Genomic DNA, 25877 nt, shown 5'->3' on the forward strand with positions numbered 1-25877 from the left:
AAAAATACTAATATCAATAATTCTTGCGAGCAACAAATCACACCAAAGCAATGCAAACATCATGTGAAAGGAGAAAGTAACCTAATGAAACAGCAAGAATCCTTCCTCAGCATCCAGATATGACTACCTCCTTGCACGTGTCAATGCAAGTCTCACAGGGCCAGTGGGTTTAGTGCCAGAGTTCATCTTTTGTTTGTAATAATGCAACTTGATGCTCTCAATTTTTCACCGTGGCTACAGGCAGGCTAGGGCTGACACAAGGCTGCATTTTGTGATAAGCCCAGCCAGCCCAAGTGTGCTCCACTTGAATGGAGCCCATCCAAGAGAATGGGTGTAATTGCACTCCTCTCTCCTGTCTTTCCTATGGCATCTTTTTGGCCTGTGTTAGGCTACAAGTCTTATTGAATAAAACCCAAGTCTGAAAGTGAAAATAATCACATCACCACATTCCCCCTGGCGAGCTCCTCAGTATGTTTACTCAATCTTTAATTTTGTAGCCATCTTTTATACTCTGGCTCACGCAGCATCCAGCCTGAGGGAGTTTGGGTCTGTGCCTGGCTTTCCTAGGAACATCTGAAGGTCTACACTAGACGTCAGTGCTTGGGAAAGAAAGACCAAGCGTGTTTGATTGCTGGCTGTTGGAGTAGTGAGCATCCTCAAAGAGAAATCTTACCAGTATGGAAAATCTCACCCACTGGTATGGGAACTGGCCATCAGAAACCCCCTGCACCAAGCTGTGGCAGGACATAGAGCAGGAACGGGAGTAACTCCTCAGACAGGTGAGTGTGCAGCTCAGGTTGCTGGAGGTCTGAGCTATACTGCTTGCAGCCTGTTGGCGCACTGCAAAGCTGCCCTTGTCCTGGAGAGGACAATCAGGGATTGCAAAGGTAGTTCTGAGCAAGTCCTCATCCTAACGTAGACTTATGCACTCTTCAAAGACAACTAGATGGATAGACGAGTCTCAAGAGACATAAAGAAGAGTCTGTGCTCTGTGTTCTTAGGCCCACCTTCAGGTAAGGAGTAGGAAAACTTTTCTTCTAGATGTCATTAGGGATAAGTTTGGAGGTTTGAGGAGGAGACAGAACACTGTTCAGGAACTGCAGGTTGACGTACACTTCAGTCGTCTCTCGATAGTCCTCTGCTTTGTCCTCATGGAGATCAAAGAAAGTTTTCAGTAGGTCAGAGTTGAAGTAGTGCAGTGCAACAACAGTGATCCCAGCCACAAAACAGAGCAAGCCTGGAAAACAACATGCTCTCCATGAGCAATCTTGTAAACATCAGCATATTTCCCACCCCATATCCATACTCCAATGGCCCCAAACCAAAGGACACCTTCTCTTACAGAAGATGGCCACCTACTCTATGAGGTGGTTTCAGCTGCTGTGCTGACCACCATAAAATCCAAGAACAAGACTCAAAACTCGGCCAGTTCATCCCCAATTCTTTGGACTGCTGCAACTCAGGAGCTAAAAATCTCTCCATCACCCTCAAGACAGTGATGCTTCTCCCAGTTCTGCCAGCCCTCTCCATATCTCTGCTGGGAGCTGCTGTGTCAAGACACAGGGTAAGCCTAAACTGGGCTGCAGTCCCAAGCTCCCTCACCTCCAGTGGTGAAGAGAAAGTCCTGGGGCTTTTGCACATCCAGGGGGGACATGGTGGTGGACCTAAAATAACTTGTTGTACTTACCAACTGCTAGCGTGAGCCAGAAAGATCCCCCATAGCCTATCTGCAGGGATGTGGTCCCAAACTGGATTGGGCACACCAGGGAGTTCCTCACAGTGGAGAAGGAGAGCAGTGAGAAGATCATGAAGGCCCCTGTGATCAGGATCATGTACCCTCCATAGACTAGGACAGGCGTGGAGAAGAGCATGTTGGAGATGAACCAAGTGCAAAAGGCCACCCTAGAGACAAGAGAAGACCAATGGACAAGATGTGCAAGTGCCACTGACTAGAATCATAGAATCATAGAATCACCAAGGTTGGAAAAGACCTAAAAGATCATCCAGTCCAACCGTTCACCTATTACCAATAGCTCCCACTAAACCATGTCCCTCAACACAACATCCAGTCTTTCCTTGAACACCCCCAGGGTCGGCGACTCCACCACCTCCCTGGGCAGTCCATTCCAGTGCCTGACCACCCTTTCTGAAAAATAGTACTTCCTAATGTCCAGCTTGAATCTCCCCTGCCGTAGCTTGAAACCATTCCCTCTGGTCCTATCACTAATGACACGAGAGAAGAGGCCGACCCCCAGCTCACTACAACCTCCCTTCAGGAAGTTATAGAGAGCAATGAGGTCTCCCCTGAGCCTCCTCTTCTCCAGGCTGAACATTCCCAGCTCCTTCAGCCTCTCCTCATATGGCCTGTGTTCCAGACCCCTCACCAGCTTTGTTGCCCTCCTTTGAACATGTTCCAGGGCCTCAGTGCCTTTCTTGCAGTGAGGGGCCCAAAACTGGACACAGTACTCGAAGTGCGGCCTCACCAGAGCTGAGTACAGGGGAACAATCACCTCTCTGCTCCTGCTGGCAACTCTGTTTTTGATGCAAGCCAGGATGCCATTGGCCTTCTTGGCCACCTGGGCACACTGTCGGCTCACGTTCAGCCGAGCATCAATCAATACCCCCAGGTCCATTTCCTCTACGCAGTCCTCCAGCCACACCGCCCCAAGCCTGTAGCGTCGCCTGGGGTTGTTGTGGCCGAAGTGCAGGACCCGGCATTTGGTCTTGTTAAACCTCATCCTGTTGGCTTCAGCCCAGCTCTCCAGCCTGTCCAGATCCCTCTGTATGGCCTCGCTACCCCCAGGCAGATCCACACTTCCAGCCAATTTGGTGTCATCTGCGAATTTACTGAGGGTGCCCTCATCCAGGTCATCAATAAAAATATTGAAGAGGACAGGCCCCAGCACTGACCCCTGAGGAACACCACTCATGACCGGTCACCAGCTGGACTTAACTCCATTCACCACCACTCTCTGAGCCCGGCCCTCCAGCCAGCTCCTTACCCAGCCAAGAGTGTACCCATCCAAGCCTCGGGCTGCCAGCTTCTGCAGGAGAATACTGTGGGAGACAGTGTCAAAGGCTTTGCTGAAGTCTAGGTAGACCACATCAACAGTCTTTCCCTCATCCACCAGATGGATCACTAGATCATAGAATGAGACCAGGTTGGTCAAACAGGACCTGCCCTTCATGAACCCATGCTGGCTAAGCCTGGTCCCCCGGTCATCCCGCACATGCTGCATGATCTCCCTCAAGACAATCTGCTCCATAACCTTCCCTGGCACCGAGGTCAGGCTAACAGGCCTGTAGTTCCCTGGATCCTCCTTACGACCTTTCTTGTAAATGGGAGTCACACTGGCAAGTCTCACCAGTCAACAAGGAGCACTGATAGATGATAAAAAGCGGCTCGGCTGTCACCTCCGCCAGCTCCCTCAGCACTCTCGGGTGGATCTCATCTGGCCCCCATAGACTTGTGGCAGTCCAGTTGGAGTAGTAGGTCTCTGACTGTTTCTTCCAGAATCACAGGGGGTTAGTGTGCTCCCCAGCCGAGATTACCAGGTCAGAGAGAGGAGTATCCTGAGGATAACTGGTCTGACTTTTAAAGACAGACGTAAAGAAGGCATTCCTTTTCCTTTTCTTTATCCTCAGTGGTCACATTCCCAGCCTCATCCAGCAAAGAGTGGATATTCTCCTTTGTCCTCCTCTTACTGTTAATGTATTTATAAAAGAGTTTCTTATTCCTTTTCACCCCAGCGACCAGGTTAAATTCAAGCTGGGCTTTTGCCTTTCTGATTTCACCTCTACACATCCTTCTATTCATTCTGAGTTGCCTGTCCCTCTTTCCACAGGCGGTAGATTCTCTTTTTCTCTCGGAGCCTCAAGAAAAGCCCCCTATTCATCCACGCCGGTCTTCTTCCCCGCCGGCTCATTTTGCAGCTCAGGGGGACTGCCTGCTCCTGCACCCTTAAGACTTCCTTCTTGAAGAGCAACCAGCTCTCTTGGATCCCTTTACTTGCTAAGACTGAATGCCAGGGGACTCCCCCTATTAGTCTCTTGAACAATTCAAAGTCCGCCCTCCTGCAGTCCAAGGCAGCAGTTTTACTATTCCCCCTCCAGGCTCCACCATGAATCGAGAAATCTATCATTTCCTGGTCACTCTGTCCAAGAGAGCCTCCAACCTCCACATCTCCCACTAGACCTTCCCTGTTTGTGAACAGCAGGTCTAGTGGGGCAGTTCCCCTCGTGGGCTCTCTGGCCAGCTGCATCAGGAAGTTATCCTCTATGCATTCCAGAAACCTCCTAGACTGCTTCTTCTGTGCTGTGCTGTACTCCCAGCATATGTCAGGGAAGTTAAAGTCCCCCATGAGGACAAGGGCAGGCAACTGTACAGCTCATGCCAGCTGCTTATAGAATACCTCATCTGTCTCTTCATCCTGGTTTGGAGGTCTATAACAGACGCCCACCAGGGTGCCTGTCTTGTCAGCCCTTCCTCTGATCTTTACCCAAAGGGATTCAACGTTATCGTCCCCAGTCACAATCTAAGTAGCATAAAAACATTCCCTAACGTAGAGAGCCACACCGCCACCCCGCCTTCCTTGCCTATCCTTCCTGAAGAGTTTGTAGCCATCCATTGCAGCGCTCCAGTCATGGGAGCAATCCCACCACGTTTCCATTATGGCAACTAGGTCATAGTTTGCCTGCTGCACAATGGCTTCCAACTCTTGCTTGTTGCCCATGCTGCGTGCATTAGTGTAGACGCACCTCAGCTGAGCCCCTCGCCTCTCACCTAATCCCAACACCACTTCCCCAGGCTGATCTGTAGTAGGCCTGGCTTTATCCCCTTCCCCCTTCCTATCTAGTTTAAAGCTCTCTCTACAAGTCTACAAGCCAGCTCCTGGGCAAGTATCCGTCTCCCTTTTGGAGACAGGTAATTCCCATCAGCAGACCTCGGGCCAGGTGCCGAATATACTGCCCTGTGATCAAAGAATCCAAAATTTTTGCACTTGCACCAGCCTCTCAGCCGTGCATTTATAAGATGGCTTTTCCTGGTCATCACAGTGTTTGTCCCTGCCACCAAGGGAATACTGGCAAACATTACTTGTATGCCCGCTCCATCAACTAACTTCCCCAGTCTCCCAAAATCATCTGTTATAATCCTCAGGCTTCTATTAACGATCCCATCGCTGCTGGCCTGAACTATCAATAAAGGATAATAATCAGAGGGGCGGATAAGGCTGGGGAGTTTTCTAGAAATATCCCTGACCCGGGCCGCAGGAAGGCAGCACACCTCCCTACGGGTAGGGTCAGGCCGACATATTGGACCCTCTGTTCCTCTCAGAAGAGAGTCGCCTACAACTATCACCCTCCTTTCTTTCTTGGAGGAGGCAGTCTTCAAACGTGGAGCTGACCGCCTCACCTTAAGCAAGCTTGGCAGCAGTGCTCCCACGTCATCATCACTCACCACTCCCTCTGGTTTCAGGGCTTCATACCTGTTACAGAGAGGGACTAGGATGCTCTATATGAGGATTTGCAAGTGGGAAAAGAGATCTGGGCTCTTGGTTGCACTGCATGAGGTCAAGAAGCTCTGTGGGCAGGCTGTAGTGATCCCTGGTCTCCCAGGCTGAGCAGGGAGATGCTCATACTGCTATGTCGAGAAAGCAAAAGCACAGATTGTATATCTACACCATCTCAGCTCCCTGCCCACCTAAGCGTGGTGCAGGGCAGACCACAGAGAGCAGCACATGGCACCTGTAGAAGTAGGTGTTTGCAGATGTAGAATAAGCTGTTTGCAGTAGCTCTGAATTTGCCTTAAGAGCTAGGTTACAAGGGAAGCCTTCAGCTGTTGTCCAGGAGCAAGATCTCCTTGCACAGGGCCAGCGGTCTGAAAGCAGACCTCAGAGAGCGCCCTCCACACACATGGCTCTCCTCATAGCAACTTGCAATCGCCACCCACCGCCCACCACCCTGACTGGCCAAGGGCAAGGCCACGTCCTTGCAGAGAAGGCCTCACCAGAGACTGGCTGATGCATAGTGGCTGGAGATGCGGTACTGCCTGTGCACGTTGCAGGGGCTTTGTGTGGTGAACTTCTCCGCCACGTAGAGGATGGGGCTGGGCAGCCCCTTCTCCAGACTTTTGCTATAGCTGTGGTCGTAGTCTGCATCAAAGCTCCAGGCAAAGTGCTCGTTGTAGTTGATGGTCTCGTTGACTTGATGCACTGGGTTTCCTGCCGGAGGAAGAGGAGTAAGGTCCTGCTGCAGCCCAGTAGAATGAGCACTGACAGCCAGGAGCATCTTGATGACAAGAGGTTGTCCAGAAGCCTCCTGTAAAACCAAGGCCATCGAAAAAGCTCTTGGAGACCTCTTATAGCCATGGTCTCTGCACAGTTGGGACTGAAGAGAAAGGGACATGGCACTCACCCACCAGCGTGACGTTCACCCCTGCCAGGCCGATGTGCAGCCCAATGTCCACATTCACCACAGCAAGGCTGAAGGATTTGTAGGAGGTGTTGGCTGTCACCCAGCCGCTCTCCCAGTCCCCTGTGAACTGTACAACTGCCAGAAAAAGTTTGATTAGGGTTAAAGAGGGGTTGCTCCAGGGCTTTACTGAGCTCAGGATGGACCCAGGGCAAGTACAAGCTGTGCATTCCCACTGAGACACTGCAAGGGAATGTAAGAAGGGCAGGAGAGATGACTCAGCCACAAAAACGTGCCACAACCAGCCCCCACGCCCTGGCACAGCTCTTGTCCTCTTGTTCAGCATCCACTCCCTCGGTCCTGCAGGCAGGGAGCTCCGATCCCCACAGCCTGAATCCATTTCGTCCATCCTCTTCGGCACTTCCCCACGCACTCCCCACCATGGCAAGCACTGCAGCCCCGGGGGACCAGGCTCAGAAATGAGCCCATTCCTCAGCTTCAGCAGCAGGGTGAGTTTCATTGCCATTATTAAGCTCCTTGTTAAGCAGCTGATCACACTGTTAGTTAATAATAAAAATCCACTGGATTTTTTGTCACATAGAAATGGTGGAGCAGGATGGTCCACCTTTATCAGCTGGGAGAGAAGGAAGAATTGGAATCCTTTCTGCTGTATGTTTTTATGGAAAAAAAAAAAAACGTTTCTTTTCTGAAACACTTTCACTTTGTGATGGACTTAATTTTCTGGCAATTATGTGAGCTGAAATTAAGGGTGAGGACTGAACCTCAGGCTGAACAAGACCTTTCAAATCTGCCTGAATGTAAGCTGGGTCAACTTGTGAGAACACTGATCCGGCAGCAGCTTCAGGGGACATTTCTTGGCTACAGCACTGAGTGTGCCCTGCTGCCTCTGAACAGAAATCCTGATGCTGGCTTTAAAACAATCAATTCCTCTTGCGTACCCAAGCAGCACCTGGCTGCATCCTTGTCCAGAGAGCAGTGCTGGATGGTTCTCCAGGGCTGAGCAAGGGCTGAACTGGTTCAGGCTGTGGAGCAAGCTGTTGTCCCCACCCCTCCATGAGCTGCAGCCTGGCACTTCTGGTAGCATCTCCCAGTGCCTGGATATTTCCGAGCAGAGGGTAACCACTGCAGTCAGACCAGGCCCTGCAACCCATGTGTCAGGCAGCAGAGTGCTGGGGCCAGTCACAGTCTGGCTACGTACTTCTATCCTCGAGTTGACCTAGGGCTTGTCATTTAGGTTGCGCCTCATCATCTTGCTCCAAGTGGCTTTTTGTTATCTGCCTTTAAAACCTTCCCCTGGAGGGCTCCTGGAGAGTTTCCTTGATTTAGGGTCAGGACTGGTTGCTCTCCCTGCCCATCATCTTCCCTCCCCTTCCTGCAGCTGCTGCTCATACACCCTGCAGCTCTGTCCAAATTTGAAATGCCCACAGCCTGAACCTTGCTGTTTCCAAGTATTAGTGCCATTAATTATGGAAGATTTCCTGCTCTCTGCCCAATCAAATTCTCTCCTTCATCTCTGCCTACTTCCATGCTGACTATATTTTGTTTTGTCTTACTCTCTCTACATCACTGCAAGGCTCTAAATTTGTCTGGCTGCTGTCCAAGCTCCTTATCCATGCTCCCTTGGCACTGGGCTGTGCAGCTGGAGAAACGTGGGCTCCTCAGTGCCATTAGAACAGGCAAAGACTCAGAAGTGCACATAAGCACGTCAAGTGCTGGCAGCCCTTGTGTTGGGATCAGTATTGGGTCAGCCTTGTTTAATATCTTTATTACTGATCTGGGTGAGGGGACTGAGTGCACCCTCAGTAAGTTTGCAGATGGCACCAAGTTGGGAGAAATTGTAGATCTGCCTAGATGCAGGAAGGCCCTACAGAGGGATCTGGACAGGCTGCATTGATGGGCTGAGGCCAATGGGGTGAGCTACAAGAAGACCAATGGCTGGGTCCTGTGTTTGGCCATAACAACACCAAGCATTGCTACAGGCTTGGGGCAAAGTGACTGGCAAGCTGTGCAGAGGAAAAGATCTGGGGCTGTTGTTTGACCCTCAACTGAACACGAGCTGTCAGTGTGCCCAGGTGGCCAAGAAGGTCAACAGCATTCTGGCTTGTGTGCAGCCAGCAAGAGCGGGAAGGTGATCACCCCCCTATAGCCAGCACTGGTGAGGCTGCACCTCCAGTGCTGTGCTCAGTGTTGGGACCCTCACTGTCAGAAAGACACTGAGGCCCTGGAGTGTGTCCAAAGAAGAGCAGCAGAGCTGTGAAGGGTCTGGAGCAAAAGAGTTATGTGGAGTGGCTGAGGGAGCTGGGATGGTTCAGGGGAGACCATATCACTCCCCACAACTCCCTGAAAGGAGGTTGTAGTGAAGTGTGGGTCAGCCTTTTCTTCCAGGTAACAGTGATAGAATGAGAGTTGATGGCCTCACGTTGCACCAGGGGAGGTTCAGGTTGGATATTAGGAAAAATTTCTTCTCTGAAACAGTGGTACTGCGCTGGAACATACTGTCCAGGGAGGTGGTGGAGTCACCATCCCTGGAAGTGTTCAGGAACCATGGAGATGTGACATGGTTAGTGAGCATGGTGGGGATGTGTTGATGGTTGGACTAGATGAGCCTAGTGATCTTTCCAACCGTAATGATTTTATGATGATATGGTTCAAGTGGTAAAGGAGCCCACCTGAGAGCTGCATTGCTCTTTTGCATAGCAGGGGTAGGGGAACCAGCTCCTGCCAAGCCACCACTCTTACTGGACCTAGACCCTGCCCCAGGGCCAAATCTTACTCTCAGAACTGCCCTTAGAGGGGTGTGCAGCACTTACCAACAATCATTACTCCCACCATCAAGCTGAAGAGAACACGGATCATCCAGTACAGTCTCTGTGTGGAGAGAGATGGGATGTCAGGCACAGAGAACAGCCCCTGGCTTTCCTCCTGCCTCACCCTGAGCCAGCCGGGGTCACCCTGGCATCCAAAACACGGAGAATGGATGCATATCCCTGGGAGAAGGATCACGCACCGCCCGTCCACGGATGCCCGGGATGATGAGCAGGAAGGTGGAAGCCAGCATCAGGAAGACGATAACCACAATGATGGTGCTGACATCGAACACAAAGCTCTTCCTCTGCTGTGGGTAGAAGGGGTAGATGCCATCAAAGAGGGTCATTCTGCACCTCCAGGAGATGGTGAGAGAGGTGGTCACAGCACAGGCCCAGGCTTCTCCAGTCTGTCGTCACCAGTTCCAGCTCAGCTCCAGAAGAACCAGCTGCGGAAGGGTGGCCTCGATTCCTTGTTCCGGAAGGTCAAGGAAGTGTGACACTGCAAGGATATAAGCCCAGTGAAATACTGCCTGGCAGAGGAGTACCCAAAGCCCTCAGCAGCGGAGAGGAGGTGCCTCGCTCAGTGCTTAGCCAGTCCAAGGGGTTTGTGGCAGTGTGAGGAACCACAACAGCTGTCTGTGGGGAGCAGCCCAAGCCCAGAAAGCTGCTGAGCAGCTCCTCCCCGGGCAGAGCTGGGTCTTTCCCTCCAGCAGATGCGGCCAGGGCCTTCAGCTTTGCAGTGTGCCCTTCCAGGAAGTCTGCAAGCCAGCAGGCACCACTCCTCTGAGCTGGCATGTGCAGCCTTCCTTCAAAATGACGAGGATTCACCGAGAATGTTGACTTCACAGAAGCAGAATTATCCCAGCACCAACACCAAGCAGAGCAAACCACCACCTCCATTTCCACCCCCTCTCCTCAGAGGCTTCTCCCAGGATCTGCAAAGTACACTCCTGGTTTATGGGTCCAAGAACACAAGGCACTGGAGCATGTAAGCGTCAGGAATAAACTTCAGGGTGCAGCAGACTGAGCTACACGAGACCAAGAGCAGATGATCTGTGCGATTCCCATTGATTACTTTCAACTCCCACTAACACTTCAGTCCTAGTAATTACTGGACTTCCCCCATTTCTGGATTAGATCTTTTCTACCAAAACTGATTACATGCTTTGTCCTTTCATTTCCCTTATTTAATATCATCTCTGTATGTAACTATCCTGGGAAGTCTTCAGAAGTCAGGGAATGCCAGAGCTAATATGACTCATGATCAAATATAATTTCATTCTGTCCCTGCATGGAGGAGTTGATTTTTTTCTTATTTTCTGAAAACAATAATTATCATATTTTTAGGTAAGATCCAACTCAAAGCAATTCAGCCACAGAAGTGTGAGTCTCAAATCCCCAGAAGTGGAAGGGAATTACACTAAGGATCTTAAATCAATTTCTCGGGGGCAGCTGAATTCACTTCTTAATCCATAAAAGCAATACTTTGTTTCCTCTCTGTCAAGAAACAGAGACCATTACAGCAAACAATTTAACAGACACTTGGTTTTGCAGGGAGATTGCCTGGCTTGCAACTGCTCCTGCTCTCATCTGGACACTCAGTTCCAGCATAACAGAGCCATCAAGCATACTTATAAAGCTCAGCTTGCGTTGTTTCGCTGTAACTATTCCAACATATTTCCCTGGACAGCTAAGCACAGAGATGGCCAGCCTTGCAGCACCACTGCTATTAGAATTACCTGACAAGGAGGAACTGAAACTGAGTTCCAATATCAGGTTGAAGTCCAGTCGCAGGGTTCCAGCAAACGTGCCCACAGACAGTCCAAGAGGCTGTAAGAGCAGGAATAAACAACTCATTTAGACTACAGTTAGTCAAATCTTGATTGCTTGAATGTCACCTCTCCCCATTGTCTTTGGCCTGACTTCAAAAGGTGTCTGGAGGAAAGGAATGCTTTCCCTGACTGCACCCGCTAAAACACAACCCTTTGCAAATCAAAATAATCAGACCACAAGCAGCAAGAAAGAACTGAAACCCCACTAACGTGAAAAATGTTCCCATTTTAATCTATTTTTAACCTTCAGGCAGTATCAAAGGGTTCCTGCATTTCCTGTACACTCTAAGAGTAGTTTTTGGGGGAGTTCCCAGGGAAACAGTGCTTTCTGTTGCTGCCAGCCCAACCTCAATTCTCACTTTAATCCCTGCACAGAAGACCAATTCCCTGACATTTTCACAGCTTGAAAGTGGAAAACTGGGACCTGCAGCTCAGGGCAGAAGAAACAGAAGTTGCTGCACCTTGGAAAGCATCCTCCAATGCAGAAGCACGCATACAGCCCCAACGCCCTGTCATCTCCTCTGACAGTATACAGAGACAAAAAGTCAAAAGACGTCCTCAAGGAAGAGTTCAGTCATTTAGTAGAAATTGACATTTAAAAAACACGCTTATCTTATTTTAAAATGTTCTGTACTGGCAAGGGAGAAGTACTAGGGAGGCAGGATGTTGAAACCTTAGCAGCTTCCACTGACAGAAATCACATTTTCCTGCCATAGAATGTGTCAGGCTGGAAGTCCAGCCCAAACCTTGCAGCAGAGTCAATAGCAATTCTAGATTGGGTTGCTGAGGGCTACAAAGCGGCATTTCCCACTAAAACTTCCAAGGGCCATCCCTCACCCTTGGAAACCGAGCAATTAGTGCTGCAGTTCAGGGGTGGAGACATTTTTTATTTTCCCACCCTTGGAGGAGGGTCGAAATGAGATAAAGACCTGAATTTAGGATAGCGATTCATCCTTTCCTCCTCACGCTCACCTAGCCGGGACCCGCACAACCGCACGGGGAGCGCCTGCTCCTCGGAGCTCGAGAAGGGCTGGGGCCGGATCGGTGCTCCCCAGAGGGGGCTGCGGGGCTCGGCGGTCACTTTCCAGCAACCTACCTGCTGGCGGCGGCGGCGGCGGCGGCGGCTCTCGGGTGGCACCGTCCCGCGCACCGTTCTTATAGGCAGCGGCGGGCGCCGAGCCCTATGTAAATACCGGCACGGCCCGCCCCGCCGCACTGTCCTCCGCGCCGCCGGGCAGGTGAGTGCCGCGGGTCGGGTCCTCCCCTGCGTGGGGGGCCGGGGGGGGTCGGTGGTCGCTGCCTGCGTGGAGGGCTGGGGATCGGTTCTACTCGCGACATGCCTGTGTGGGGGGTGCAGTGGTGCCGGAGCCAGGGAGAGACACGCGTGTCCAGTGTGGAGTCCGAGGGATCGGAGCTCTGCTTGTTCGTCTGTGGGGTGTGGCAGGGTCAAGGGGTTGTGCTACTCCTGCCTCTTCTTGCATTGAGGGCTTGCATTGTGTGATGGGGACTATGCGTGTTCCTGCTTGTGCGGTGTATGGAAGGGATTGGGCCAAACATTTTGTGCCAACTCGATGGACAGGATGGGATGGGGCCATGGGTCCCCATCTCCTTGAGCTCCAGGAGGTGTCCCTTCCCGCTTAGGGAATGGTGAGGTGGGGCTACATGTCCCTTTCTGCATGGGGAACCAAGGGATTAGGGCTAATGCCCTGGTCTGCTTGGAGCACTCACCTGCATGGGGCACTGAGGAGGATGGAACTGCTCGTGTCCCTGCCTGAATGGAGGACTTGGAATGTCAGGGTCATGCGTGTCCCTATCTGCGTGAGGGCAGAGTGGGATGGGGTCAGGTTTGTCTCCCTCCTGCGTGGTGCAGTGGAGCCACAGGTATCCCATATGTGAGGGTTTGCAGCCATAGAATAGGGTAGGCACAGGGCATAGAGTTTGGATTATATGCGTCCGTATCTTGTGTGAGCATGGGGCAATAGGTAGGCAGGTAGGAACCCCAAGGGATTCATGTCCCACCTGAGGAGGGAATGTCTCATGTGCACTCTGGTGGCACTGGGGCATCTGGTCCCAAGGGTGTTCCCAGGTGGGACCAATCCCTGTGTGGACGTTATCCACTATGTGTTCCCAGCTTTCTTGTTTTCTGGATAACATCCAAGGCTGGAGAGATGCAGCCTGATCCCAAACCCGTGCTGACTGGCTAGCTGGGAAAGTGTCAGTCCCTCAGTCCATCCCACCAGCACAGGAGGAAAACCAGAAAAGAATCTGTGACTAACTGGGACCATAGGGGTCAGGCTCCAAGCTTCACAGGTGCCTTGAGTTTGCTCTCCTTTACCTACATGGTAACACTTAGCCCTGCCACACGGCTGCCACTTCTCCAAGATGCTGATGGGCCTCACAGTCCTGGCTCTGGAAGGGGCTCTGGGAATGTTTAGAGGATGAAGATCTGACTCTGGGGGAGCCAAATCTGCTGAGATCAGGTGGAGCTGGATTCCTAGCTGTGGGGGGAAGCCACATGCTTGTGCTATCTGCATCAAGGTTTCAACATACTCAGAGGGATGTAAAAGTTCAGTTTTAGGCCACAGATTTTCTCTCTGATGGGAGAAGACAGAACTGAGGAAGCTGCTCTTTGCTTCCACTAGGTACAGATGGAGGAAGTGCTTTTCCCAAGGTGACACAGGGAATCTGTAAAACAGCAAAGCCTGGAGGGCTCATCAGTCCTTGAAAACTTTCTGGTACGTTTTACAAGTCTTTGGAACCAAACCTGGAAATCTTTCAATCAACAAGCTGCTCCATGGGCTTCCAAGGCTGATCTCAATTTCATTACGTCAGGGAAACCACTGAGGAGTTTGGGAGGCTTGGAGGCACATGTGAAAAGAGGAGGCTCTTTCTAGAGAAGCCAGGCAACTGATTCTCAACTCATGGAGACCATACCAGGAAAGTGTGGGAAAGGAGTTAGTGGGGACAGCTGAGTACTGCTCTTGGGAGATCCATCTTCTTTGGACATGGGGTCCCAAGCCTAGATGCGCATCTTCCCCTTCTTGAAGATATCCTGTAGGGATTGATGTCTCTCAGCCTTGCCTTTGAAGGAGTTCCCAGCAATGGCTGGAGAAAGTCTGACAGATGGGAGATGTGTCAGTGCCCCCCATGCCCACAAGTCCAAGTTCTGCCATGAAGAAGTGTTCTTGGGAAAGAGAGAGAAGCGGTTGGGAGAGACACACTGCAGATATGATAATAATTCATGGGAAAGCATAAAGGTAATGGAAAGAGAAGTTTCACACTGATGGAAAAAAGTGCATGGTCCGGGATGCTATCGACCAATCTACTGCTTGGAGCAAGCCAGCCACACTGATTGTATCATGCTGGCTTGACTCGGTCTGCCCAGGTCTGGAAGATCTCCAAGGCCTCCCCAGAGTCTGGGATGGACTGGGCAATAAGAGACGAGAAGTGCATGAGAACTAGCTTGTTGTCTCTTGTGTGAATCAAGAGTAACTCCCTTAGCTGATAAAATGGGAGATGTGCTCAGTAACAGAAGGAATTCTCAAAATTACTATCTGCTGACACCCGGTGAGAACAAGAAAGGGTAAGGGGAACAGGTGCTATGCTGTGCCTACGGTGTTGTACTTTGGGTTGTGGCTTCATGCCACACTTTCTGACATTGGTCAATTTTCACCTAAAGGTGAAACCTTCAGCTGTTGGTGAGGATTGTGACTGTACATTGTGGGTGAGCAGGAGAGAAATCCTGCAGGAGACAAATCATGTGGTGATGGTGAATGGGCTCTGCCACTGTTGGCACTCCAGAAATCTCTGATGGAAGTGCGATAATTCAGGTTTCTGTGCCGCGTTCACAACCTGGAACAGGTATCCAACTTCACAAGTTCAACTAACTGTGACTACAAATGGTAAATCTCAGCTCACTTCATTAGGCGCGTGGATAATATACTTACTGACATAGGCATTATAATTGTGCCACTGATAATAATCAGTGAAAACCCCCCATTGCAATTAGCAAAAAGCCAAAAATAAAACCCACATAACTGCTGACAGTGTGTCAGCCTTCCTGAAACCAATGTTTCTCAAGATTTGCTTCAAACAATTGGGGAAAAAAAAAAAACCAAAACCACAGCAACCCCAACCTCCTCCCCCCCCCCCCCCCCAAAAAAAAAAACAACCAACCAAAAAAACAAACCAAGCTAAAAGGGACTTGCTGAATTGTCATGGTGCAATGTAGGAAAATCTGGGAAATCTGTGTATCTCTATATTTCCTGGTAATGCACCTCATCCAAAATGATGTTAGCCTTTGAATACTCACCCACAATGCTGTTAGTTGCCCATAATGCTGGGCCAAGTGGGCAAAGATCGTATTTAGTGGAAAACCCTATTTTGGAGTCGTATCCAAGTTTGGTATTCCTGTGCATGGAAAGCCAGTGGCAGCAAATTATATCATTTGTGATTTAAAAAAAAATATAACCTTTGCTGTTTATGGCCGGGAATCCCTCTGTTCAGTCAGGTGTTTGCTGAGGATTTGAAGGTTCATGTCCCATTGATGACATTTGCTCTGCATTCAGGGTCTTTGTATAAAGTAACATGGTATGGCATGACAAGAAAGACTGGTCCCAAGGATGTCGTCAAGCATTTGCAAGGAGATAAACTGAGAAGTGACACAGAGATTTTAATTGCAAATTTAGCACATTTGGGGGCATCTGACTGCATGCTATGGATGTTCCCATTGTGTCCAATGCTTGGTTTTGTTTGGATAAGACAATGTGAGTACAGAGAAACTACTGGTTTAAATGTCTATTTCTGTAAGGACGGGCTTATTCCTATTAACTGAGTTGGCAGAGCTTAAAGTCTTCGTGCCGTGAATGGTGAATTGTGAACCTACAGTTGGGCTGCCTGGTCCTGCTTCAGCAGAAGGGCCATCTCAGGCCTGGAGGTATCTCCTGACAGAGCATTCCCAGAGCCATGGGCCCCCGTATGGACCCTATTTCCTTCCTACAGCCTGAAGTGGGTTGTACTGCTGATGGATGGCAGCAGTAGACACCACAAGAGGGAGCTGACAGTATGGTCTGTAGATCATAGGATCGCAGAATTATTTAGTTTGGATAAGACCTCTAAGGCGATCAAGTCCATCTATTAATTCAGCACTGCCAAGTCTGCCACTAAACCATGTTCCTGAGCACTGTCTACACATCTTTTAAATACTTCCAAGGATGGTGCCTCCTAGAGCAGCCAGCTCTAGCTCATTCCTCATCCTTTCTATTTGCAGATTGCTTCTTCCAAGGACCCAGAGGCAAATGCAGCACACAGAGATGACATCGTGTTTGACGATGGTTCTACTGATGTCATGGGCCTTGGGTGGTAAGAACAGTTTCTGGGAAAGGTGTCCAAGGGTAGAGCCTGGATCCGACAGAGTTTCATGGGGTACTTTATCAGGGGCAAGATGATTCATTTTGTGAGGAGATAAGAAAATGGAGCAAGGTCCTGAGTCTGTGGAGTCCACAGTCTTGGAGACTCCTCCATTGCTCTGAGTGCACAGCTTGTAACCAGGAAATGGAGCTTCTTCCTAGTATGATGAACAGTAACAGAGGTAAAACGAGGTGCATGCTTATTGGTACAGGTTGATTGTTTATACACAGTGCAAAGAGGAGAGCCTAGCCCCAGGTGGTGGGAAGTAAGGGAGAACTTTTGACACAGGAGAAGAAAATGAAAATCATTTGAGGGCAGACTGGTGGGAGCCAGAAATCATATGCATTGATTTAGAAACATCAGGATCCCAAGCATTAATTTCTACTTCATTCATAGATTATTCCTCAAAAGAGGGCAGAACTCCTCAAAATACCTGTTTGTACAGAAGGCTTCAGAAAGAATGTGGGGAAAACATAACAGTATAATATAATTTTATAATGGAAACACTCTTTCCATCCATTATTTTGCTGCTCACCATGTGGGTTCGTCTCTTTCAGGAGCCCAGAACATCAGCTGGGAGGTGCAGCGCTATGATGGCTGGTACAACAACCTGCAGCACCACAGCCGCGGCTCTGTGGGTGCGTGTCAGGGCTGGGATGGCAGCGGTGGGTGGGGACAGGTGACACTTTGACAAGGGGACTGAGAGAGAAAGCCTTTCCCACTTGAGCCTGAGCCCAGGTGGATCACTAGATGTACCTGGCAGCCCTGGTAGAGCAGTGTGAGGGAACCAAGCAGCCCAGGTTTCTCTCTGAGTCGTGGCCCTGCCACTCTTCCTTCCCACCCCAGACACCATCTGTCGGCCGCGCTGGGGCTGGATCAGGTCAGAGCTGTGCAGTGTAGGGCCATTCAAAATGTCTGAGGTTGGGGGGACATGGCTGTTCCTGGCAGTGTTTCGCTGATGATCAGGGATCCCAGGGCTGGGAAAAAGACATCTTTGGAGACAAACCTGTAGAAAATTAGCCCAAAATGAAACCAGCAAATTCAGGATTTCTCCCACGTTTAGGATTCTCCAGCAAATGAATACCACCATGCTGGAGGAGGGCCTTTTGAAACCAACTTTGGGAGCAAAGTCAGGGTGTTTCTCATCTTATCCTTTGTCTCTGTGCCCTCTGGCTGTTCCCTCCTGCTTCCCGCAGTGCGAGCAATCCCCGTACTTACAACACGCGATTGCATAGTCAACGCAGGCAGCTTGATACCACTCCAGTTACCACATGCAGCACACCACTGAGCTCTCGCACAAAGCAAAGGGATTGCAGAGGGAGAGGAGAAGGACAATAGGAAGGGAACGTGCCCACACAGGATCCCTCTTCATTTTATAAGGACTGATCCCAGTGTTGCAAGAAATGTTGGGAGTTGGCCTTGGTACCAAAACTGCCTGTGCCCTCCTCTCTCTTTCTTCTTGTACCTTCACACGTGTGGGTGTTCCCTGCTGCTGGGTGCCGTTGGACCCATGCTCTGGTGTCACAGGTTCCCGGTTGCTGCGTCTCCTGCCAGCCAACTACGCAGACGGTGTCTACCAGGCCCTGCAGGAGCCCCATGTACCCAACGCCCGCCAACTCAGCAACGCAGTGGCACGGGGACCTTCTGGGCTGCCCTCCCAGAGGAACACAACTGTGCTGGCTGTCTTCTTTGGTAAGAGCTGGAAACTGCCAAGGGGGGGAAGACATTTGTTTTTCATGCCCCCAGATGGCACATCAAAGCTCTCCTCACACCCACCACTTCAGAGCAAGCCCACATCCTAAAGATAGAACCTTGCTTGTTGTCCTATCAAAATGCTGTCCATCTGTCATATGAATTAGGCATGAATTTTTTGTGATCCTTAACAAATACTGATATTTGTCATTTAGAAACTTCCTCATTTGTTTTAGCAGTAGAGTTATTTGATTGTAAAACAACTGACAGAGCTGATAAGAGCTGGCTCACTGAGGAAGCAGGCTAAACTTGTCAAAGAAATCGAGACAAGTTAGTTTCATGCAGCTCAAAGTTCTCATAGGTCCCCAGATGGTTTCATAAGGGTGCTCAGTGCTGAGATGAGCCATTGGAGGGGTAGATGTTGGTGTGGTACCATTTAGCTTCTCCCTGGAGGCAGATTTTCCCATCCCACTAGAACTCAAACAGGCCAAGAGTCACTGAGCTCAGCCTCAGCAGCAACTATTGGTCTTGAAGGCCATCAGCAAGGGGGAGTTCAGGGAAGTAATAGCTGAGCCTTGCTCCTGGTAAAATAGTGGCCTGCAGATGGTCTCTGAACTGCTGGCTGAGTTTCTCCACCCTGGTCCCTGAATACTCTTTCCTTACTCATGAGGTCTAACCAGGAGTGCCTGGAGCATCATCTATTCCAGGTGCTGGTGACAGTCAACCCAACAACTGCCCGTGCTTGGCTCTCTGGCAGGTTTCCACGTGCTCTCAGACATCCTGGGGACAGAGAAACCTGGCTGTCCTGCTGAGTTCCTGAACATCCACATCCCAGAGGGGGACCCCGTGTTTGACCCTGCAGGCACTGGAGATATTGTCCTGCCCTTCCAGCGTATCCGCTGGGCACTGGAGACAGGGCAGAGCCCCAATAGCCCCCGAGAACAGGTAGGAGATTGCATTTCCCTTACCCTTCCTCTTTCAGCTAAATTCATCTTCATCTGGAGTTCAGGTTTATGGCATTTCCAAAGAAAAGGGCAGCACTTTTTCAGGTGCCTGCAGGAACAAAGTGCAAATGAACCCAAAGCACAACCTGCAAGGTACTGGTTTTCATGAAGCGATAACTGTGGTTGCTCAAGATTAGCGCTTTTTTTGGCCAGAAGAAAATTTGGTTACTTTATATCTGCCTAATTTTAATGCACATTTGAGTGTCTTGTATGCTTTAAAGAGAGCAGAAGAGAAAGTGTAAAGGAGAAATTTTCAAACTTCCTTGGCTGTTGGAGTTTTTATTGCATCAAAATTAGCATAGATAAGTCTGCTGATACTGGATAAGAGCAATCTCTGGCTGATGAAACAAATGATAACCAGAACCTTTTAATGAGAGAGTAAAGAGTTTCAATACCAGATTTCTACACTCAGTCCACTCTAGGTGATCGGTAATTAAGACGTAATTTAGGCAACTCTTTAATAATGTGTCACAAAAATGAGCTGGTACTGTCATAAGGCTGTAAAGCTTCTGGATTTCCACAAATGTCTCCATGTTCTGCAGTGCTGGATGCATTCCAAAGTGCTGTGGGTTTATTTTTTTTCATTCTGGAGTGTTTCCCAACCAAAATTGCTGAAGCAAAACCGCCCTGCCCTGAATCTTTCACATGACAAAGCATGATGAGACCAGATTAGCAGGTCACATTTTCAGCAGTTTCAAGCCTCAGAAGAATGAAAACTCCAGCATGCTTTCAAAAGATAAAGCATTCTTGCAGGAATTAGTCCATCAGATTGCATGGGGATTGGCTGTGTTTGTATTTGCACCCTGATAATTCTTGGTAAAACAGGGGGTGGGGTGGTTGTAAGATCAGACAGGTCAGGATGTGACTTTTCAGATGTCTTGCACCTTTTGACACCCATTGTGCTCATCCTAGACCAACGAGGTGACAGGCTGGCTGGATGGCAGTTCCATCTATGGCCCTTCACATTCCTGGAGTGATGCCCTGCGGAACTTCTCAAACGGACAGCTGGCAGCAGGACCCGGAGGGTACGTCCCCAGGGAGACAGATGGGAAGGTCCCCATGTGGAAAGCTCTGGATCCATCCACTGGACAGGGTGGCCCTCATGGGATCTATGGTAAGGAACTATCTGCAGCTTCCTTAGCGGTTGTCTCATGGTCACCCCAGCTGTGGGAGAGAAGGTAGTATCCTAGTCTGAGGAGGAGGAAGATGTGCTGTGAACTGAACTTACTGTGTCCCCAGAAGGCATTGGGTCATTTCCCAGAGGCTGGCAGGTACTCGTGCCTCAGATTCAAGGCAATCTCCTGTTGGGAAAGGGGATATAGACAATAAAAACCGTCTCAGCTTGCTTTGAATTCCTTACTTGCTCGACCCCTGCTCTGTGCTTTGGGCTCGTGCTCCCTGTTTGCTCACATCCACAGGGAGAAACAGTGAGGGGAACAGAGCAGGGGGCAAGGGAGGCTGGGGTTCAACCAATGGAGCTAGGGACTTAACCACAAACATGCCAAGCTCCTGGGCGAGAGGAGGAAGTGAAGGCATGGGTGCCTCCATCCTCCTCTGATGTCTCTGGTGGCTCTTGCAGACCTGGGGAATGCCTGGGGGAATGAGAACCGCTTCCTGCAGGCCATAAGCATCGCTTGGTTTCGATACCACAACTACCTGGCTGCAGAGCTGGCCAACGATCACCCTAGCTGGTCTGATGAGGATATCTTCCAGCACGCTCGCAAGAGAGTCATTGCCACCTTCCAGGTGAGGGACAGGACCTTGTGGTCCCCAATGTTCTCCCTGATCTTGTCCCTGACCTGGCTCCCTGTGCCGCAGAGCATTGTGCTGTATGAGTGGCTGCCGGCGCTGCTGGGGACACCTGTTCAAACATACACAGGTGAGAGTCACAGTGGGCAATGAGGCAAGGGAGTTTGGAGTCAGGGCCTCCTTTCCCTCCATCCTGAGTGCTGGATTCAGCCATTACTGCCTCCCTGCAGGTTACCAGCAGCACCTGGACCCCAGTCTCTCACCAGAGTTTGTGGCAGTAGCAAGGATGTTCCTTGCCACCATGGTGCCACCAGGTGTCTACAAGAGGTAGGAGGAGCATGATCTTGAAATGGGGACACCCAATCTTGAGACTTGGCTGGGGGTAATCCCTGCTTGGCCCCAGCCTGGGAACAGCCCTGGCCAGGGTCTAAGTGCCCAGCCTTCTCTGATGTCTTAGGGACCCCAGCTGCCATTTACGAAATACGTCCAGCTCCAGTGATCCACTCCCAGCAGTGCGGCTCTGCAACAGCTACTGGAGCAGAGAGGTATGGAGGATTCCAAGCATGTGGTAGAAGTTCTGTTTCCCCATGGACTGTCTTTTCCTTGGGAGGAGTCGTTTCCCACAAAGGGAAGGGACCCATTTTCCCTTCAGCTGATGAGGTCGGGGATGTGAGGACAGAATCTGTTCTGGGTTCAAAGTCAAAACAGTCTGCAGAGCAGTTACTGCTGTGGGACAGTTGGACTGGAGCTGCTCTGCCTCTTATCCCCTTCTTTGGGGTTATTTTCTAGCTTGACCCATACCGGGTCCTGTTCAGCTCTGGTGGTGGTGGCAGGATCACTTTCATGCTAACAGCTTCTGGTCTTGTGCCCCAACGCTCTGCAGGAGGACATGTGCCATGACCAGAAAAATCCACTGGTTGGATTGATGGTGGACTTACCCTGCCTAGGCTTCATTCAGTGCTTTATATTATGGAGGACAGGACAGGGGGTGAAAGGATAATTGGGCACAGAGTATGACAGAGTAAGCAAGGAGGGTGAGATCCTCCTCATCCAGACATAGGCAGATGCCTTCTTTTGGCTCAGCAGGCTCAGACCTCAAGGTTGAGGTGACACAGAGGAGATGAACCTGGAAGACCCATAGGTCCCCTTTGTCCTTTGGGTGCTGGGTTCAGGGCGTTGGGGCTTCCCTACATCCTTTGGTCTGTGAGGAACCACCTCATCTTCCCTCAGAGCACTGAGATGCAGCAGGAAGATGTGGATGATCTCCTGCTGGGGATGAGCTCGCAGATTGCGGAACAGGAAGACAGCATCGTGGTGGAAGATCTCCAAGGTCTGCACTCCCTACACTCAGCTGGCACATTGTGGGGCCATGTGTGGGCCGAGGTGGGGAGGCTGATCCCAGGACACTCGGAGCAGACTCAGCCCCATGCAGGGCATACTGATCACAGCCCTGGGGCCTTCACACAAGAGCATGGCGCTGGTCCCCATGTTCAGCGTGGCCTATGGCAGAGACAAGGCCTGCCAGGCACCAGGACTGTTGAGGTTGCCATGTTAGCTCTGCCATAGCATCACGGTGATTTGATTCCACCTGTAGATTACTGGTACGGACCTCTGAAGTACTCCCGCACAGACTACGTGGCCAGCTGGCTGCAGCGCGGGCGGGACCTCGGCCTGCCCACCTACAACCAGGCTCGGGAGCGATTCGGGTTGGAGCCTCTGCAGGACTGGACAAACTTCGCCCCACACTCTCAGCAAAAGGTACTGGGAAGCTGGTTTGGGTGCAGAAACCATGCATGTTGGAGCACCTCGGGGCTGTCCGAGCAGTAGGTGGCTTCTCCAGCAGTGCAGGGAGGGGGTCATAGCACCTTGCTGAGCACCCTCCCAGCCCATGGGCTCGGGGTGTCAGGGAAATCCACATCCCTTGCTCCTGGGGCTCACTAGGATTTTCTGCCCAGGCCCTGGAGGTTGCTGCCCTGTACGCTAACAACACGGCCCGGCTGGAGCTGCTCCCTGGAGGCATGTTGGAAGGTGACAGTCCCCTCTTCAGTGCCATCATCCTGGACCAGTTTGTGCGCCTGCGTGATGGTGACAGGTTCTGGTTTGAGAACACCAGAAATGGGTAAATGCCTCTTCCCCCTCATAACACAGCAGAGATGGAGAAGCCATCCTCCATCTCCCTTAGCTCATAAAACAGTGTAGGGAGTAAGCCCCAGCTGCTACTGGCCAGGTCTGTGGGGTTAAGCAGTGGCACCCTAGGACGACCACTTGGCTCCACATCATTTCACCAGGCTGTTCACAGAGAAGGAGGCCGAGGAGATCCGTAATACCACATTCCGTGATGTCCTGGCTGCAGTCACCTACTCACAGCAGGCAGAGCTGCAGAGCAACGTGTTTGTCTGGAGCGAGGGTGAGTGTTCCATCCTGCACTGAGCTGGAACACAGGACAGGGATGCAGAACATGTGAAATGCAATGGCTGTTTGTAAACAAGGTGGGCAGCAGTGATGTTGAAAGTGGGCTTCAGCCCAGGCACCAAAAATGCTCTTGATGGCCTGGAATGTTCTGGGGTTAAGGCTTGGCCTCTGCCTATCCTACATTGTATCACTCTCCTTAGTAGCATGTTCTTTATCTGCTTTTATATGTATGTGCACACAGGTCAGTAGAATAAATGTGAAGGACCTGAAAGAATTTTATCTGGCACACATTCCAGCCCTTGCAAGACGTTTTGGTTCCTCTGACATGCACTTCTTGCAATTGCTCCCTGGGTTTACAGCCTAGACAAGCAGAGGCTACAAACCTCGGCTTGCAAAGGGTTCTTTCTCAGCCCATCCCACGGGAGAGGTGGTGGTGTTGAGCTCCCCAGAGCATGTGAGACCAGTTCTGCACATGGTTTGATGTGTTGTGCCAAGGTTCAGCCTTGAAAACAAAGCTTGTCCCTCAAGATCACAAGCATTCCAGTTTTGCATTGCTCCCTGGGTTACTTGGCAATGAACTTCAAGCAGCATCTCAGCTGGAGGTTCATGGAGATGATGGAGGTTGGAAAGGTAAAAGCCTCGTGACTCTCACAGCCTGTCTCCCCCAATGCAGGAGACCCATGCCCCCAGCCCCAGCAGCTGACAGCTCAACTCCTGGCTAACTGCACACCCATGACCGTGCTGGATTACTTTGAAGGCAGTGGTGCAGGCTTTGGCATCATCATCATTGTCCTGTGCTGCTTGCCTTTAGGTTTGCCTCTCCAATTGTTTACCTATCTCCTCTTCTATCAAAGAAAACACAGGAAAGGAACTTTGTGGTACCTCATGCCCTCTCTCTCCCATGTGCCCTCAGTGAGTCTCTTTGTTGCTTGGATCATTGCCACTCTCCGTAAGAGAGATTTCAAGAAGCTGCAGAAGAAGAAGAAGGCCAGCGTGCGGAGGGAGGTGACTGGCGAGGCGATACACGGTGAGGTACCATTTTCGATCCTTTGATGGTGCCTGGTGATGCTGCTGAAGTCAGGGCACATTACCAGTCAGCACTGGAGGTCACACTTACCAGGCTTGGAGCTAATATCCAAATTGAATAGAAGAAGAAAATGTTTCCCCAGGATGATAGGGTGCCGTCTCCATGCTCTCTGAGATCTGACTGGATAAAGCCTTGAGCAGTCTGGCCATAACCGATAGTCCCACTTTGGGCAACATGAGGTTCCTTCCAACTGAAGTCATCCTGTGAGCCAGATAATACCTAACCTGAAAAAAATTGCACTGATAGGGCAGGGATTGTACCTCCTTGCTCTGGACACTGGAAAAATCTTGCCTTCTGGCTCTATGCTCTGTATTCTTGCATATCTTGAGCTTTGTGGCTGGGAGATAATTCTTCCCTTAGTATGTTTGGTCTCTCAGCAGATACGTTGTCAGCAGTTAGAGAATATCATCAAGCCCAAATAAAATGCAAGACTAGAATGAATTTCAGAAATTGGATGAGAGAGGGAGAGCTTAACTCTGGCACAGCTAAGACTCAGACACGCTTGTACCATGGCACCAGTGATCACACAGTTATTGCAGCAAAGTCAGGCTATGCAATAGAAAACTTCAGCAACCCAGATGACCTGTAGTGTATTTTCTGTGCCCCGTCTGCTATGTGCAGCATTGACAGGGAAGTAATGAAGGCTCTCCATCCCTTGTTGCAAACCCAATGCAATCAGTCCCAGGGGTGAAGGAGGTGCGGGGTTGATTAGAAGCACAAGAACATATTTCTAACTAAACGCTGTGCTATTTCCCATCAGCAATGGAGTGGCACGGTCCCAAGACAGACAGCTCCCTTGTCTACATCCAGCTCCAAGCTGATAAAGTACTCAAAGTGCTGGATGGGAGAGGGTTGGTGCTCCGGAGTGTCAACCTTAAAGCCCAGCAAAGGGTGGAGGTGATCCTCTCCAGCAACAAAGGGAACAAAGCTCTGCTGCTAAAGAGCCCCAAGGAGTATGACCTGGTGAGCACCATGGCCTGGAGAGAGCCTCCTCTGGGCCCTCCACCATCCTTGCATACACTGCACCATTTGGAGCCTCTGCTGCCCACAGCCATTTGATGGGATCTTCTGCAGGTGCTGTTGTTCAGTGAGGAGGCAGAAAGGAGCAGCTTCCTTGGAAAGCTCCAAGATTTCTTGAAAACGAGCTGCCTTGAGCTCCATGTGTCTGAGATGAAGGAGCAAAGCCTGCTGAAACGAGCAGTCACCCAGGAGCAAAGAAAACAAATTCTGGAGACTTTCTTCAGGCACCTGTTTGCTCAGGTATGCAGAAGTGTGGCAGGCTCTGATGCATTGGAGAAAGTATTTCTGTACTGACTGAGCAATGAATGATGCTGCTGTTGGCCTCCATAGCAAATGGCAAACCACACACAAGGAAGCTGCCAATAATTTGAGGATCAAGGGACTTTTTCCCTTGTAGAAAACAAAGGGAGTTTGTAGTGGTGGCATGAATGTT

General features: G+C 50.5%; 2 protein-coding genes across 6 annotated transcripts in view; one reads left to right on the top strand and one right to left on the bottom strand.

Annotated features, from left to right (window-relative positions):
- On the bottom strand, positions 1 to 12234 carry DUOXA2 (dual oxidase maturation factor 2). 3 transcript variants are annotated; one of them, XM_085233505.1, is made up of 9 exons: positions 12168 to 12234; positions 10979 to 11069; positions 9440 to 9738; positions 9243 to 9300; positions 6415 to 6549; positions 6008 to 6221; positions 3003 to 3057; positions 1688 to 1902; positions 1040 to 1237 (listed from the first exon to the last, which is right to left on the bottom strand). In XM_085233505.1, exons 3-9 carry the CDS (start codon positions 9584 to 9586, stop codon positions 1180 to 1182), a joined length of 882 nt encoding a protein of 293 aa, XP_085089631.1. In that variant the 5' UTR covers positions 9587 to 9738; positions 10979 to 11069; positions 12168 to 12234; the 3' UTR covers positions 1040 to 1179. The 3 variants fall into 3 exon arrangements, with proteins under 3 accessions (XP_085089630.1, XP_010715459.1, XP_085089631.1); XM_085233504.1 differs by lacking the exon at positions 3003 to 3057 and having other exon boundaries at positions 1 to 1237; positions 12168 to 12231; XM_010717157.4 differs by lacking the exon at positions 3003 to 3057 and having other exon boundaries at positions 1 to 1237; positions 12044 to 12184.
- DUOX2 (dual oxidase 2) overlaps positions 6730 to 25877 on the top strand; it is a 27081-nt gene continuing 7933 nt past the window's right edge. Inside the window, exons 1-18 of one of the 3 annotated variants that reach the window (XM_019619299.3) lie at positions 6730 to 6920; positions 16341 to 16432; positions 17038 to 17118; positions 18008 to 18172; positions 18930 to 19117; positions 20089 to 20290; positions 20756 to 20922; positions 20995 to 21055; positions 21156 to 21252; positions 21383 to 21470; positions 22156 to 22255; positions 22520 to 22683; positions 22881 to 23044; positions 23214 to 23332; positions 24011 to 24148; positions 24251 to 24364; positions 25185 to 25387; positions 25499 to 25684. In XM_019619299.3, coding sequence (XP_019474844.1) covers positions 16369 to 16432; positions 17038 to 17118; positions 18008 to 18172; positions 18930 to 19117; positions 20089 to 20290; positions 20756 to 20922; positions 20995 to 21055; positions 21156 to 21252; positions 21383 to 21470; positions 22156 to 22255; positions 22520 to 22683; positions 22881 to 23044; positions 23214 to 23332; positions 24011 to 24148; positions 24251 to 24364; positions 25185 to 25387; positions 25499 to 25684 — 2301 coding nt within the window. In that variant the 5' untranslated portion in view covers positions 6730 to 6920; positions 16341 to 16368. Of the gene's footprint in view, positions 6921 to 12060; positions 12310 to 13784; positions 13807 to 16340; positions 16433 to 17037; positions 17119 to 18007; positions 18173 to 18929; positions 19118 to 20088; positions 20291 to 20755; positions 20923 to 20994; positions 21056 to 21155; positions 21253 to 21382; positions 21471 to 22155; positions 22256 to 22519; positions 22684 to 22880; positions 23045 to 23213; positions 23333 to 24010; positions 24149 to 24250; positions 24365 to 25184; positions 25388 to 25498; positions 25685 to 25877 lie in introns of those variants that run through there. The other 2 variants (XM_085233502.1, XM_010717155.4) reach the window with 2 other exon arrangements.

This window comes from Meleagris gallopavo, chromosome 12 (assembly GCF_905368555.1).
Source record: "Meleagris gallopavo chromosome 12, MGAL_WU_HG_1.1, whole genome shotgun sequence".
Taxonomy (NCBI): domain Eukaryota; kingdom Metazoa; phylum Chordata; class Aves; order Galliformes; family Phasianidae; genus Meleagris; species Meleagris gallopavo.

Coding starts and splice junctions, on each gene's coding strand:
- DUOXA2 (XM_085233504.1), bottom strand. CDS start 9,586: ATGACCCTCTTTGATGGCATCTACCCCTTCTACCCACAGCAGAGGAAG. Junction 6,222..6,414: donor GGTGAACGTCACGCTGGTGG/GTGAGTGCCATG, acceptor TTCCTCCGGCAG/GAAACCCAGTGCATCAAGTC. Junction 1,238..1,687: donor CTGGCTCACGCTAGCAGTTG/GTAAGTACAACA, acceptor GTTGTTTTCCAG/GCTTGCTCTGTTTTGTGGCT.